Source organism: Pelmatolapia mariae, linkage group LG3_W (assembly GCF_036321145.2).
Source record: "Pelmatolapia mariae isolate MD_Pm_ZW linkage group LG3_W, Pm_UMD_F_2, whole genome shotgun sequence".
Classification (NCBI taxonomy): Eukaryota; Metazoa; Chordata; class Actinopteri; order Cichliformes; family Cichlidae; genus Pelmatolapia; species Pelmatolapia mariae.
Window position 1 is genome coordinate 87,659,173 of NC_086229.1, and position 17,714 is coordinate 87,676,886.

At 37.8% G+C, this 17,714-nt stretch overlaps 1 protein-coding gene across 1 annotated transcript; it reads left to right on the top strand.

Moving 5' to 3' along the window:
- The first annotated feature begins 541 nt into the window (after nucleotides 1-541).
- Nucleotides 542-7,955, top strand: LOC134624043 (up-regulator of cell proliferation-like). Its single transcript, XM_063469031.1, has 2 exons — nucleotides 542-638; nucleotides 3,268-7,955. Exons 1-2 carry the CDS (start codon nucleotides 542-544, stop codon nucleotides 7,953-7,955), a joined length of 4,785 nt encoding a protein of 1,594 aa, XP_063325101.1.
- The last annotated feature ends 9,759 nt before the right edge of the window (nucleotides 7,956-17,714 follow it).

Below are 17,714 nucleotides of genomic sequence, written 5' to 3' on the forward strand. Positions count from 1 at the left end.
GTCTGTCTCGTGTCAGTGACGTAAAAGACGGATGTAATGCGACGTGACCGTTCGCACAGCAGTCGCTTTCTAAAACATCAGATATGTATCGGATTCAGTACCACATACAAAAGTGACCCAGATCGGATTTGAAAATATCGGATTTGCGCCGTTCACACTGTCATACCATGATCGGATATGGGTCGCATAGGGTCAAAAAAGTCGGATTTGATGCGCTTTCGCCTGCAGTCTGAACGTAGCCATAATCTCTGTGTAATAATATATATTATATGTGTGTGTGTTTCAAATAAATTGTCAAAAGATAATCAATGATGAGGACTCAGTTTTTGAGCTGTACTGTGAGGAAGTAAATGACCCTCCATTAGCACCGTGCTCTACCTGCAAGAACTGTCACCACATTGTTACAGGAGGTAAAAATCAGATTCATGCTTTTGATTGCTCAACATTAAAATTTCACAATATCACATGATGAGTAAAAAATGTTACTAATATCATCAATATTTCAATTATCATTATCATTATCACAGTTCCTTCTTGCTGCATGAAAACAGCATCGTTTCATATCAGCAGTGAGTTGGTGCCTCAGCATTTGGATGCTTCTGCTGGTGAACTGGAGAGCTACATTATGACCAGCTGCAGTAAGTAAAAGAAAGAAAAACAGCCTCCAAAAGATTAAAGATTCACAAAATTCAATTACAAATACATGGACGCAACGCGCACAGTGTAAAAAAAAAAAAAGCTTTATATGTAAATGGTTTCAAATTTCAAATGATTTTAAATCTTACGACTTCCATTATAATAATAATAATAATGATAATAATAATTATTAGCCTTTTTTGACTTCCTTCTTGGACTTTGGATACCTAGGTTTCTTCAGTGGAACTTTCTCCTTCCTTTTTGCCTTAAAGTACAGGCGTCTTGCTTATAGCTCAGTAACCAATCTTATAACTTCACCTCCAGGTAAACGTATTTCCCTGTACAGAGAAATGGAGGTGTGGCTGTATTCAGGCTGTATATTAGCACAAACCTGTTGATTTAGAATATGAGTGATCAACATGTGCATGGTGATAATTGGCCAATACATCAAAAACACATCATAAAAATCTGATGGTGATTTTGCATGCAAACACATGTTGTGCTGTGTATGAAAGGTCAACAGGCTATTCACAAATAATAGCACTGAACATGTGCACCTCCTGGTGTTTGGGTTTGACCAGCACCCAACCAAGCTGATAACACAGGTTAACAGTTCAAAATCATCACAGATAAATTTGTGTGGGTTTTGTAGTGTTTTTCATGTTAATTTTAAATCTGTGCTTAGTTTTCCCCAGCATGTGCAGGTTAGTGATGAAGTTAGTTATATATTGCATGATAGTTGGTATAATTAGCCTAAGCGTATTACCAGATTTAACAACAGCTCCCTGTCTTTTATTTTACAGACGGTATTAATTGTGATTGATTTCAGTTGTTAACATGCCTAAAAATTAATCATCCAGACAGATTCTGTTATGTGTGTGGTTGATTCACAATGACAGCACAACATTGCCCAATTATCACAGACATACAAGAAGATACACAAATTGTACTTTGGCTGTCCGCTGGGTGACCAGGATAAATCTTGGGCTCCACATGTCATCTGCAACAGTTGTTGCAATGGATTGCGTGATTGGCTAAATCACTGAATGGCAGCAATGCCATCTGCAATCCTGGTGGTGTGGCAGGAATCATCTCATTGATTGCCATTTTTGCCGTGTGAATACAACAGGATTCTCAGCCAAAAATAAGAACAAAATTGTATATTGCAGCCTGGATTCTGCAATAAGGCCTGTTCTTCATAATGACTCATTGCATGTTCCTGTACCACCACATGATGGAGTAGCTTCTGTAGAAGGTGACGAGGAACACGGTCAAGGTGCATCTGGTTAAAGTCCAGGGTCATCAGATCCTGATTAGGTGCCCGATGTAGATTTACAACCAAGATTTACAAACAAGAGACTTTGACACAAGCAGAGCTGATAGTTGTTTGTGATCAGAATCTGATTAAAGACAAAGCAGAACTTCTTGCTTTGAGGCTTAAGCAGAAGCATTTGCTGGCCAAGGGTGTTGCTGTAACTCACTACAGAAGTCAAAGTGATAACTTGACAGCGTTCTTCACTGCTCACGGCTCACTGTGCTATTGTCATGACATCAACGGACTCTCCAGCAGTTTGTCACAAGAGCGTTTTCCAGCTCAATGTCATCTCTTTATTGATTCTTCACAAAGAAGCTTGAAGGCAGTCCTACTTCATAAAGGAAAAGCCAAACCAAGTGTCCCAAATGCCCATTCTGTTCATCTAAAGGAGTCCTATGACTACATGAAGACACTGCTTGAGTCAGTTGTGTATGAAACTCATGAGTGGAACATCTGTTGTGATCTGAAGTTGATTGGTATGTTGTTGGGTATGGAAGGAGGACTTACCAAATTCTGCTGATTCCTTTGGCTGTGGGACAGCTGATCTACTGCAGAACATTATGTCAAGCCTAACTGACAGCCACAAGATCCCTATGAGCCATGAAAAAGCAGTGCCAAGTTTCTGCTTCTTGGTCAGACATAAGCACTGCAAAAATGTAAGAAGGGATATTTACAGGTCCATAGATCAAGTCTGTTTTGCAGGATGAAGGCTTCAAACAAACTCTCTCAGCAACCGAGTTCGGAGTGGCTCTGTGAAAACCTTCTCGGGATCCACAAGTCACTGACAATGATCATTATATCTATGCCACAGTGTGTGTCAGTGTGCGCCTAACACATGCAAATCCATTGCAAATTAATATTACTAATTTTTTAAAAAGTTGACGTGACTGAAAAATCTGAAAGCACATCTGAAATCTGCATGAAAAACTGGTTTAGAAAACTGTGTTGTGGTTTCTGATAATTAGAAAGACAAAAAAATTGTTAACCTGTGTATTCAGTAAAACCTGAGTAGATAGTAGACAGAGTAGGTAGTTACGTTTTAACTGGGGTTGTTCATTGTAGCAACTGTGAAACTGAAATGTATGATTAGACACACACTTTCAAGTTGCTCTCTGTTGTGTTCATTAGTGTGTGAAGATTAGACAGAACGCATTTAGGTGTAGAAAACAGTGCTTGTATAAATATGTGTTGACGAGGCATGTTGTATAAAGCGCTTTGACTGTTCAAATATAGTAGACAAAAACTACATGAAACCAATCCCAATGTAGCTGACTTGGTTGTTTTTCCAGAAATAACAACCATCTTTTTATCCACAGAGACACAGCTGATGAGGTCATTGGAAGATCTGGGCTTGGAGCAGTACTACAGAAAAAAGATACAACTGAGAAAAATACTTGAGATTGATGAGAAGACTCTTATTGATGAACCTGGGAATCAGAAATCAGACCTTCCTTGGTATTTTCTAAGGAAACTGGTGATGGTTAATGTGACAGCAAGGAATGTGACATGTACCTCAGTTTGTAATTCATGCAGTGACAATACATCAGGGAATGCAAAGTTATCCTTTGAAAATCTATTTAACAGTACAAACACAGATGACAAGGTGAACCCTCTTGACATAATCACTGCTCTCTTTCTGTGTTCTGATGGTTTTCTACAGCAGGAAATGACACTAAAAATGTCCATGTGTCAGTTCTCTGTTCCTCTGCTTCTTCCGAATTGTGACACCAATCAGTGCACACTCATGCTGTGGGCCATGAGAGACATTGTGAAAAAGTACAGACCTCAGTCTCTGTCAAAATCCAAGGGCTTCATTGAAGACAGAATCGTTCTCTCTGAACTTCCAATGATCTCTTTTGTCAGACTGGGTGAGTGCTCTTTGTCCAAGTCAGAGATTCTCAATAAGCTTCTGAGCAATTCTCAGCAGTACCATGACACCTTTGTTCACTACAACATGGAGTGTGGTGACAGTCCAAGAAGAATATCCAACGGACTGACTGAAATTACTTGGTATCTTCCTGGTGGAAAAGCAAACATTGATATTTTCAGTCAGCCAGTGGCTGTAGCTAACCTTCGTGGCGACATTGCAAGCTTTCAAACACAATACTCCTTTCTGTGTCAGACATCTGCTGCAGTTTTTGTGTTCTTTGACCATTTAGGCTCTGGGTCTGAATTCAGTCTCCTTACCAACCAACAGCACAAGGCACAGATCTTCTTAGTGGGTAATAATGTGAGCAAGCACGACAGTACAGATGCTTTGAAAAAACTAGTGCTGACATTGGGCTTGACCAAAACCAACATCATTATTAAGACAAAACAAAGAAATGATGCAGACTTTGTGAAAAGTTTGAGGGAAACAGTCAGAGATGTAGTTAAGAACTCAAAGATGAAGATGACAATAGAGAAGATGGCAGAAATTGCCCATGAACTGGGAATCCTGGTTGATGAAGACTCTCCAGAGTGCCAGACCGCAAAGAAAAATGCAGAAGCCATCACTGCTGAAATTCAAGACATCCATAGGTTCAAAGAAGATCAGCTTCCACGGCAAGGTGAAATATGGAAAGAACTGACCTGCTTAGAGAGGGAAGAATTTCGACTTCAACATATCGGGTCTGAAAATATAGAAGATTACAAAAGCGAACTTCAGAAAAGGAAAAAAGAACTACGAAAAAAACAAAATTCTTATGACATGTCGACAGCTATGACATGGTTCATTAGTGCAATATCAAGCCCAGGAACAGAGAGATTTTATTTCCTGAAATGGATGCGAATGAACCTCGATAACATGTCTCGTATAAAACTGTCTGAACTTCGGGAGAAATATAAAGAAAAATGTAAGAACTCTGAGAACAAAGAGGAGATCAAGGAGATTGACAGGCAGATTTCCAACAGCTCACTGGGGACTGAACACTTCTTCCGTGAAATGGGTCAGATCTATGAAGCCTCACTGTCCCTTCCACAAACAGATCCATCACGTCAACAGTTGCAGCATCTGCCCAAACTGTGTGCAGAGTTGTTGCTTGATGGATTTCCTCTTGAGCTTGTAGATGGAGATGCATCCAACATCCCTCTCAGATGGGTGAGTGATGTTCTCTCTCAGCTCAGTGACTTGGTGTCTCCAAACAGAAAGATCCTGGTAGTCACAGTTCTTGGAGTTCAGAGCACAGGAAAGTCCACTCTCCTTAACACCATGTTTGGAGTGCAGTTTGCAGTCAGCAGTGGTCGATGTACTCGAGGTGCCTTTATGTTGCTCATCAAAATCAATGAAGACATGAAAAAAGTCCTAAACTGTGACTTCATGCTGATCATTGACACTGAGGGCTTAAAGTCACCAGAACTTGCACAACTGGACAACAGCTTTGAGCACGACAATGAGCTTGCAACACTTGTTGTGGGGCTGAGTGCTGTCACCATTATTAATATTGCAATGGAGAATTCAACTGAAATGAAGGACATCCTACAAATAGTTGTGCATGCTTTTCTCAGGATGAAGGAGGTGGGCAAAAAACCGAAATGTGTGTTTGTTCACCAGAATGTGTCCGATGTTTCAGCCCATGAGAAGAATTCACGAGACAGGAAACTGCTCCTGGAACCGTTAAATGAGATGACCCAGGCAGCAGCCAAAATGGAAAAGAAAGAGGAGAACAAGAGCTTCACTGATGTGATGGAGTACAGTCCAGACACTGGGAACTGGTACATTCCTGGACTCTGGAATGGAAACCCACCAATGGCACCAGTCAATGTAGGCTACAGTGAGGCTGTATATAAGCTCAAGAAAAACATCATCCAACTGCTGGGAAACTGTGAGTCATCTGCTAATGATGTCTTAGAGTGTAAAGAGTGGATGACAAGTCTGTGGACTGCAGTAAAGTATGAAAACTTCATCTTCAGCTTCAGAAACAGCCTCGTAGCTGATGCATACATGAGACTCTGCACAGAATTCAACAAATGGGAGTGGGAATTCAAAAAAGAAATGTACACCTGGGTAACAAATGCAGAAACTAGAACTTCCAATTTTGGTACAATTGCAGCAAAATCTCACTTTTCTGACATGAGAGAATTTCTTACATGTTTGAAAAGCGAAGCTTCCACAGTGCTGTCCACATGGGAGACAAGAGTTCTTGAAAATCTGACACAGTATTTCAAACAAACAGAGGGTCATGTTTATCTGGTTGTAGGATACAGAGAGGAATTATCAAACATGGCAAAGACTCTTCGAAAAGAAATGGAAAGGAGTGTTTTTAACCAGCTGACAGCAGCAGCAGAAATCAGACAGGGGATGACAGAAATTGATCAAATCAAAGAGATTCATCAAAAAGAGATTGAAAAGGCAGTTCATGTGTTGATAGATAAGTGCAAAAAGAAAAAAATCCACATCAAAGACGAAGAGCTGGAAAAAGAATTTCACAAGGTGTGGAGTGAAACTCTAAAGAAACTTTCTTTTTCTGAACAAAAGATCACAAATGTCTTCACCAGCACATTTCACTGCCTGAGAATCAATCTGTCACACAGGGGGAGTCATGCATGTGAATTATTAAGTCAAAAAACTCTGCAAGATTGTGGAAAAGAGCCTTTCAAATATGCACCTGAAGGATTCTACAACCGATGTAAACACAAACCCAAGAAGTGGTTCATCATTCATAATCACACAATGGCTGTAGAAAAATTGGCTGGCAGCATCATAGATGCCTGCACTCAGTCTGTGAGAGAAAGAGTGAAAAGAAAAAACAACTACTCAGATACTTACATCGAGGAGATCCTACACATCATTGATGAGAAACTACAGAACTATAAAGATGTTCAGACAGACACTGAGTTTGAAGTTTCTCTGAAACAGCACATCTGTGGATTTGCAGCCAGAGAGTTTCAGAAAATGCACGAAGATTTCATCCAAGAAAATGATCCCTACAGATGTCTGATGAAAAACAAGGAAAAGTTTCGTGATGATTTCATTGATGTGTTCCATGAACGAGACCAGTGTCAGAAGAAGGCAGAAGAATTCACCAACAAGTGCTTAAAACCTGCTGTTGAAGATTTTATCAGTCGTTTCCTGGGAGCTGATATCACTGGTGAAATGTTGACATGTGAGCAGTTCAGCACACGAATGTCCTTCCAGTATTCAGTTTTACTGGATTTACTTTCAAAGAATGATTTTGAAAACTATCTGAGCTATATTTGCTCATATGAGAAGTATGTCAAGACATGGATGCTCAACAAAATAGTGGAGCACTTTTCAATTGTGTCAGTATCTGAGTTTGAGGACAGACATCTTCAGTCATGTATCAGAAGCATAAATGATGCAATCAACAAGGCCCAAAGAGGAAAGAGTGATGATTTGAAGACATTTGTTGAAGATATTTGTAAAGAACTTTGTCATAAACTGGTCATTTCCCAGGATGCTCTTGGTGCTTTCATGAACATACTGAATAATGCTGACAAGAAACAGTTTGCTGACTGGCTCACAGTGTCTGTGAATGAGATGGAACAAGATCTGAGAAAAGAGTTTAAAAATGTAAACATTGAAATGAAACTACAGCATCTCCATGTGCAGCCCCAGAATGAGCTTTTCAACAAACTGGTTGGTTGTGGCAAGCAGTGTCCATTCTGCAAAGCTCCCTGTGACGCAGGAGGAGGAGCCCATACTGAGCACTTTGCTTCACTGCATCGGCCTCGAGGTCTGAGACATTTCAGATGGCCGAATAGACAAAAACTTGTCACTGACATATGCTCTTCTCTTGTGATCAGTGACCAGCGTTTTCACTGCAGTGCTACAAACCATGAATGGCTCCCTTACAAGAGATACAAAGAAATTTTCCCTGACTGGAAAATCTCTCCAGATGTGAGTCTTGAGGCATCAGACTACTGGAAATATGTGATGGCAAAGTACAACAATAATTTTGCCAAAGAATTTAATGCATTACCTGCTGATATTCTAACACCCTGGAAACAAATCACAAAACAGCAGGCAGAAAAAAGTCTCAAAGAAGCATTTAACATCAAGTAAAACAATTTATATCCTTCTTCCTGTTCTTCTAGTGTACAGAGGACATAATTTTAATTTATTTCAGTTTTATGCTTTAAAAGGAAGCCTCCAAATAATATATGCCAAACTTAAGGATATTATTACTGCCCATAATGTAGGATGCCTTGGTCTGCATGTTGAACTGGTACAATAGGAAAACTCATTTTAAAAAAGACAATTGATAACTCAGACTTTAAACAATTTTATTTGGATTTCCACAGGGTTCTGTAACATTTTGTTGTCAAAAAGTTATATACTCAGTGTTTTGAAAGATCAATTTAAGCTTTGAAGAAAGTTTTGTCATCTACTGCTGTGATTTTCTTACTGTAATTGAGATTTTTTTTGCTTTTCTTACCTTGTAACAACAATGATGCCAAATTTTCAGACCACTGAATATCAGATTTGTAACTAACGCTTTTAACTAAATAACGTGTAATCATATTTTATTACAGTATAATTTTAAATAAATTGATTGATTGATTGATTGATTGAATTTTATTGATTCCATGTACAGCATGGGTTTATTTCCACTGATAACAAGACCGACCAGAATAACATCTCATTGTGCAACTCTATTAGATAATATATTTACAAATATAATAGAAGGAAATATAAAAAGTGGGCTGTTAATCAATGATATAAGTGACCACTTACCAGTCTTTGCATCTTATAATTGCCATTATAAAGTCAACAGCGATGGACACAAGATTATTTACAAAAGAATAAGAACAGAGAAAACATTAAACTGTCTTAGAAATGAACTTTTAAAGCAAGATTGGAATATTGTATATGAACAAACAGAAGTTAATAAAGCTTACGAAGGATTTTTAAGAACATTTAACACATTACTTGATAAAAACTGCCCAGTAATTGAAATCAATAGGAAACACAACTATGCAGGAAGACCATGGATGACCAAAGGACTACAAAATGCCAGCAAAAAAAAGAATACCCTATATCGAGAATTCATAAAAAAGAGAACAATAGAAACTGAAAGGAAGTATAAAACTTACAAAAATAAATTAACTAATATAATGAGATCCTGTAAAAGAGAGTATTTCATTAAAAGGTTAGAACACAATAAAGATAACACAAGAGATATATGGAATGTATTAAACAGTATAATCAAAAATGAATCAAGGAATAATGATTACCCTGGGTACTTTATAGAAGGGACAAGAAGTATTAATAACATGGAAGAGATAGTAAATGGCTTTAATGAATTCTTCGTAAACATAGGGCCAAAACTGGCAGAAGAAATAAAGGTTGATGGAATAGAAAGGGACACTGGGGAAAATATTGAAAGGAATAGTAGCTCAATGTTTTTAAGAGCAGTGGAAGAGAAAGAGATTTATGACATAGTTAGAGGACTTAAGAACAAAACCAGTACAGACTGGAATGATATTGATATGGTAACAGTAAAGACAGTTATTGATGGGATTGTAAAACCATTAAAATACATATTCAACTTGTCATTTCAAAAAGGGGTTTTTCCACAAAAAATGAAAGTTGCTAAAGTTATTCCCATTTACAAAACCGGTGAAAGGCATCATTTTACAAACTATAGACCAGTGTCAATACTCTCCCAGTTCTCTAAGATACTGGAAAAACTTTTCATAAAAAGATTTGACAGTTTTGTGGAAAAATATGAATTACTGACAGATAGTCAGTATGGGTTCAGAAGCAACAGATCAACAGCTTTAGCACTGATAGATTTAATGGAAAAGATAACGGAATGTATGGATAATAAGAGGTATGCACTCGGCATTTTCTTAGATTTAAAGAAGGCGTTTGATACTGTTAATCATGAAATTTTATTAAAAAAACTGGAAAAGTATGGGTTTAGGGGAGTGGTTTTGGAATGGTTTAAAAGCTATCTAGGGAATAGGAAACAATATGTACAAATAAATGAATATAAATCTAATCTGATGGATATAGCTTGTGGAGTACCTCAAGGTTCGGTATTGGGTCCAAAAATGTTTATTATGTACTTAAATGATATTTGCAGAGTATCGGAGATTTTAAAGTTTGTAATATTTGCTGATGACACAAATATACTATGTTCAGGTGTGGAATTGCCACAGGTTTTGGAGATGATCACACAGGAATTAACAATATTAAAGAAGTGGTTTGATATAAATAAATTATCATTGAATCTAGATAAAACCAAATTTATGTTGTTTGGAAAACAAAAGAAAAACATCAAAATAGAAATATGTGTTGACAATGTATATTTAGAAAGAGTAAATGAAATAAAATTTCTTGGTGTGATCATTGACCACAAGCTCTGTTGGAAGCCACACATTACTTATGTTCGGGGGAAAATGGCACGGGGCATTGCCGTCCTGGGGAAAGCAAAGCCTATGTTGGATCAGAAAGCACTGCACATATTATACTGTGCTTTACTACTGCCATATATGAGCTACTGTGTAGAGGTTTGGGGAAACACATACAAAAGTAATACACAAACAATAACTATAATACAGAAAAGGGCCATTAGATTAATAAATAATGTGGGGTACAGGGACCATACAAATGCACTCTTTGTCAAAATGCAAGCTATTAAATTCAAAGACTTGGTGGAGTTTAAAACAGCGCAAATAATGTATAAAGTAAGAAATAAATTGCTTCCAAAAGAAATCTGTAAATTGTTCATAGAAAGAGAAGGTGGGTATAACTTAAGAGGGAAATGGAATTTAAAAATACAAAGTGCTAGAACAACTTTAAGAACTATGTCTCTCTCAATTGCAGGAGTTAAATTATGGAACAGTCTAACAGAAGAAATAAAAGAAAGTAAAAACGTAAGCCAGTTTAAAGTAAAATATAAAAAACAAATTTTAAATAAGTATAAGAATGAAGAAAACGGGGTTAACCCAGGACGGTAATGTGGCTGGTAATGGTATTGTGGTTCTTGGTTGTTGTTTTTTTTGGTTTGTTTGTTTTTCCATAACTTATGAATATGCAAATATACACATTCTGTATTTTTCATATAAAAGAAACTATACTGTGGTGGGGCTTGCTAATTTCTTTTTTTTATTTATGTATGTTTTGTTTTGTTTTGCTGTACTTTTGTTTCATATGTTGTTTGTTTAATTTAAGACTAAAAGAAAATTAAAAGAATGAGAGGTAAAACTTGAGGGGGTAGGGACAAATAAGTAATTACTTCTGCCTACTCCTTTTCAAACAAATAATGAAATGATATTTGGAAATGATTGTGAAGGCACATGTTTGAAATAAAAATGAACTGAACTGAACTGAACTGAATCTTTATTTTGAACATGTTGAAAAAGTATAACAACATAGAATTAAAAAGAGACAAACAAACAAAGCAAAACAAAAGGAAAACGAGCAACCAGAACTTCAAATAACTTTTATGTTCAAAAAGGAGCAGGAAGAAGCATAAGCTTATTTAATCCCACCCCCTTTTCCACCATCTAGCAATCAACAGACTACAGAAATGCTCCTTACAATTACATTATATGTTACGTGTATTTGTTTTAAAAAAATGTATTAATTATATCTATATCTATCTTTCTATCTATCCATATATACATATATATACACATACACACATATACTTTTTATTTTCATACATTTTCAATAACCCGAGTAATACTTCAAAGGATACACAACCTACAGATATATATACCCATACCAACATACCCGTGCACCCGCACACACATGAAAATATTGGACAAGAACACTCTATCAAATCTCAACCTCCTCCCTGTACCCTGCAAAAAACATTACCTTAAACTTCTGTTTAAACTGTGCCATGCTCAGACATTGCTTCATATCTTTACTACGTTCACATTGAAGGCGAAAGCGCATCAAATCCGACTTTTTTGACCCTATGCGACTCATATCCGATCATGGTATGACAGTGTGAACGGCACAAATACCACGTATGTGGTACTGAATCCGATACATATCTGATGTTTTAGAAAGCGACTGCTGTGTGAACGGTCATGTCGCATTAAATCCGTCTTTTACGTCACTGACACAACACAGACGCCAATTATCAGCGCCGGAGAAGCGCCCGATAAGACATGGCGAATGCTTCCTTCTTCCTTCCTGGCCATCCCCTGTAGATGTTAGTAAAAGTGTTTGGAAGACAACGTTGGAGAAATGTGAACATTTTATTTGTACTGTATAATCTACAGATTCTGACAGAAATCTGCAACTATCCTTTGAAGCACCGCTCCGCTCTAAAACAGCAATAATGATAATTATTAGGCCATATGTAAATAACAAAATAACTTTATAACTTAAAGCAAAAATTGGGAAACGTAAAGTCCGAAGTCTTTATATTAAGGCCATCAGTCAAACAATATTGTTTGCTCTGGGTCTTCTGGATCTTCTTTTGCGCATGCGGGCCGCTTTGAGCGTTCACACTAGAGAACGTTTGCTGTCGCATTTTATTTGTAGTGTGAACAAGCAGACAAAAATATCGGATTTGATCAAAAAATCGGAATTGAGCATTAAGACCTGCCGTGTGAACGTAGCCTAGTCTGTTCCACAGATTCACTCCACACACAGAAATGCAAAAACCTTTTAAAGTTGTACGAAAACAAGGATGTTTTAAATTTAATTCCCCCCTCAAATTGTATCCCCATTCCCTTTTAGAAAACAATTTTAGAATTTTGTCAGGAAGTAGGTTGTTTATTGCTTTATACATAATTTGTGCAGTTAGAAAATGAACCAGATCTGTGAATTTTAGAAAATTCTATTTATCACTTTTTCTTTATTTAAAAATGTAGTTTTCCTGTCTCTAGCCATTAAGTAAATTTTACAAGTTTTAAATTGAAGAAAATATTAACAAGAAGATGACAGGTTTAAATTTGCAACCAAGACCAAGCAGAAAGTTTATGTGAGAGAGTGAGTAAACATTTAGTTTACATTTGGTGTGCTACATTCCTAGCAGTAGTCTGTAAACTTCTTTGTGAGGCAAAGAATTTTCCTTACAAAGAAGATTTATGACCATGATTTAGAGGAGGTAATAAGGGAAGTATTAAAGGTTTATGACATTCATCATTTTTATGAATATCATTAAATAATGATATTTCATAACTTGGCAATAATCAATAATCATATGACCAACAAATATGATCATGAAAATATGGCTATTGGACTAGGATGATGAATATGATGCTTGAGATAGAAATTAAAATGATGGCTAAATAATTCATTATGGTGCACTGTTATTTACTTTTTCAACAAAAAATGCCAACTTTTTAGAAACTTGTTGTGTGTGTGTGTGTTTTCCTGTCTAGCTATCTTTGTGAGGACCAAAATCTGCATTCTACTATACTTGTGAGAACCAACAGTCACTTGTGAGGTCACACAACCCAAAAGGCATTTAAAGGAGTTTTTGAGGGTCAAAATGTGGTTTTAGTGTCAGGGTTACAATTAGGTTATGGTTAGGTTTAGGGTAAGGGTTTGGGTTAGGCATTCATTTTTAATGGTTGGGGTTAGGGTAAGGGGCTATGGAAAGGGGCACTATTTTTTGTGATTTATTTATTTTTGTATTTTTCTCATATATTTCTGATTCATTTTTTCTTGCTGATCCTTGTGCTGCTGTAATATGTGGATTTCCCCATTGTGATATTACAGTTTTCTGAATCGCTAAAACACTAAATTCCATTGTAAAAACTAAACTGTCAACTACGAAAAGACTTTCATCAAATCGATCCCACAATTGTCACAATCTTAAACACTATTCATCTCGTTAGGTCACAATTTGCAAATCTGAATCTCCCATTTACCAAAACTCTAAACACATTCTCAAACGAAAAACACATTTAGCAGTATTGTGCACTTGTACCCAGGATGGTGCACACAGGCTACAGAAGTTAAACACAACTAACACACTGTTTTCATCATTTACACACTACCACTCAAAAAAAACATGTCTCTTCTTCTCCTTTTTGCTACATTGAATCCAGCTTCGAGCTCTACAGAGGGTTGTGCGATCAGCTGAGCGCACCATCCGCTCCGAGCTCCCTGACTTGCACTCAATCTACAGCAGGCGGTGCTGGACCAAGGCCAGGAAGATCGTGAAGGACCTCAACCATCCCAACAACGGACTGTTCTCTCTGTTGAGGTCAGGAAAGCGATTCCGCTCCCTGAAGACCAACACAGAGAGACTGAGGAGGAGCTTCTTCCCGCAGGCGATACGGTCTCTCAATCACACCACCACATAGTACTGACCCACACATATGGTTCTTACACACACACACTGGACCTTCTGGACATTGTTTACACTAATTTGATTAGATGCGTGGTCATCTAATCACTTCATCACTAAATCACTTTACAGTTTTTTCTGATGGCTTGAGCACATTTTTTGTAACTATTGGCTATTTTTGCAAAACTCTACACACAAATAAGAAAACTCTTCACCCAAACAGCAAAACATTGTAGTTTTCTTGTAAAAGCTAATAAACCTTGCTTACAGTTTTTTACAGACGCTAGGACACATTTCTCAATACTTAGGTCACTTTTGCAAAACTCTTCATACAATTCTCCTAACTGACCTTCAGCTTGGCAAAGCAGTTCATTTCACATTCAAAATGCACTACAACTACCAAAACACTTTATTCAGGTCTCAAATAAACTCATTCTTCCAGAACACTAGCAAAGGTTGACAGCCGACAAACACACTTTGTCACCCACAAAACAATGACCTAGAAAACACTAACAACATGTAGCATTACACAGTGTTTTCTTGTGTAAAACAAGGACACATCTCCGTTTATAATTTCAATATATGTTACTGGAATGAATCAGACATCATGCAGAATTCGTTAATATTTGTTTATGTATTTTTATTTTTTTGCACTAAGTAATCCCAAAATACAAGAATTTGTATACACACCATCCACTGATTCACATACAATAGTAAGGCTAATCTACTCGGTCTTCTCCATTTGGCCACAGGTTCTCATCCACATCACATCTTATGTCATCTAGGGCAATACACCTAGAAAAGAATCTTCTGGCATGCCTGATCCATCCCTGGCAATCTTCTGCTGATATCTCCAGGCATCCAGCATTCATTGCATCCAGGAGGGACATTTGATCATGTGGATGATGGTCGTAAACCTTCCACCGCCATGAGGAAAAGAATTCCTCTATGGGGTTGAGGAATGGAGAGTAAGGTGGGAGGAAAAGAGACTCCATTCTGGGATGGGCTGCAAACCACTCGGTGACTGCACGGGAGTGATGAAATGCCACATTGTCCCATACAATTATAAATGTTGGCTGATTCCTTCTCTCCGCATCCCTTTCCTCACCTAGCACAACCCTTCCATAGAGATCATGCAGGAACGCAAGGAGCCGTTCAGTGTTGTATGGCCCAATTAGTGGTCTGTGTAACAGCAGTCCATCAGTGGATATTGCTGCGCACATTGTGATGTGGCTCTCTTCCCAATCACATTCCTCCCTCGTCGCCGTGCTTTGGCCAAGTTGAAACCTGCCTCATCCACAAAGATGAAAATGTGGTGTGTTTGCCTGCCTTCAATCTCCATGACTCTCTAACATAAATCCACAAGGCAACATAAGCTGTTACAGTAGTAAATTTGTAAAAATTGTCTTTGTGTGTGTTTGGTTTTGTTCAAAAACAGATCTGTATTTTATTGTGATCTTACCTGGACATACTGGTTCCTGAGTTGCTTGACATGTTCAGAGTTCCTCTCAAAAGGCACAGTGTACAACTGTTTCATCCTGACCTGATGTTTTTTCAGGACTCTAGAAATTGTTGTTATGCTTACATTGTGAATATTTGCGAAAGTAACGTTGTCTGCCAAGACTCTGTGTCTAATTTCAGTGAGTTTTATCCCATTGTTTCTGATGACCATATCAACAATGGCAGTTTCCTGCACATCAGTGAACATCCGTCCTCTCCCTCCTGTGTGAGGTAACCGTTGAGTCCTAAGCAGAAATGCAACAACAATTACACAAAAGCTTATTTACTTCTGAAATGTGCAAATGCCCTTGCAGAATACAAGTTACCTGTTGGTTTGCCGGAAAACTCTAACAATAGATGCCACTGTAGAGCGTTGCAGATTTGGCTGCACTCTCTGACCAGCCTCTCTCATTGAGTGACCATGATTTACTACATGATCAGTTACAGTAGCTCTGATCTCATCTGAGACTACAGCTCTTGATCTTCCTCTTATTCTTCTTCCACCACGCATACGTATTCCTCGCCCCCTCCCAGCCACTCTTCTTCCTCTTTCAGCCACTTCTCCATTTCTGGCTGGGTCCATGTTTACATCACAAAACAAACCTATTCAGCAGTTGTCTCCTTTTGTAATGAAATTGAAGGAGTAACACCTGTGTAGATGTTCATCTACAATGAGAATCAGCTGTGGCTGGTTAAACTGCATTTTTAGATTTAAAATATGTTTCAATAAAATATTGCTGTTGAATTTTGCTGTCTTATTCAGTTTTGCATTATGTTATTGTTTTGACCATAAGTTTAACAGTTTTGCAAACAGTATGTAAGTACATGCAAAATGTCCTGTACGTACAAAGATTTTTGGCAGTTGTTGTGTCTGAGTGCGAAAATAATTCATGAAATTTGAGAGATGTAGTCATTGAATCCATTTTGTGCCAAAACAATGATAACTGATCCTCAGTTTAGCCCACATAGACTTCTGTTGTGCTCACTGTGTGAGGAGTTTTGCAAAAGTGACCTACGTATTGAGAAATGTGTCCTAGCGTCTGTAAAAAACTGTAACTCTCCACACCTTTGTAAAAATGGTATTTTTGTATCCAACAGTTAACACAAGCCATCACATTAATAAGCACACAATGCACCAACTACACACTGATGGTATGAATAAAAAACACATCTGACTTTTGCTTTCTCTGTGCACAAGGTAGGCTATGTCAGTTTGAGGTCATACTTTTGTCATAGATCCGTAATCATAGAGGGATCCAAACTTCAAGTACTGGTGTTTATTCACACACATCAAAACAAACACAAGTGTTTATTTCCAAGTATAGGATAATTTGCAATCGCCATATTGACTATATGGGTTTCTTGGTTTGCAGTGAACATGCTTCCTCTGCCCCCAGCATCTGGTCGTCTAGCTTTTCTGTAAAGTAACAATTTCAGTATTTTTACATCTATGGTATTGTTGTGTTTCTCATTAGCATATGGCAGTGCTACAAATCTTAGTGCAAAGTGACTGTACTAACCGATTCTCATTTCAAAATGTCCTTATGATGCTTGCTACAGTGTAGCGGCTCGAGTTAGGCTGAACCCGTTGGCCAGCTTCCCTCAGGGGCATTCCATGGTTAATTACATGGTCCACTATTGTAGCTCTGATGTCATCAGCAATTCTATTTCTTACTCTTCTTACCCTTCCTCTCCCCCCTCCTCGTCCTCCTCTCCCCCCTCCTCGTCCTCCTCTTGCTCCTCCTTTTCCTTGTCATCCTCTTCATCCTACTTCTTCACCTCCACGTCCTCTTCCTCGGCCTCCTCTACTTCTCACTCTTCCTGCTCCCTCCATTGTACTCCACACACAGAGCTTACCTGTATTATAGTGCTTAGGCTGATTGCAAAGTGAACTAATTATCTAAAAAAGTTTTCACATGTGACAGTGTGCCAGACAGTTGGCAAAATAGTGTAAATAACAGCCATAAATGTGTATAGTTTTGCTAGGAGTGTGTTGATCATTTGGAAATTGAGTGTAAAGCAGTGAGTTGTGTTTACAGTTCTGCAAAAAGAGT

What these genes read in the sequence shown, in the direction of transcription:
- LOC134624043 (XM_063469031.1), top strand. Translation starts at nt 542, where the DNA reads ATGAAAACAGCATCGTTTCATATCAGCAGTGAGTTGGTGCCTCAGCAT. An exon ending in CTACATTATGACCAGCTGCA is followed by an intron (nt 639 to 3,267) that starts GTAAGTAAAAGA and finishes TTTTATCCACAG; the next exon opens with AGACACAGCTGATGAGGTCA.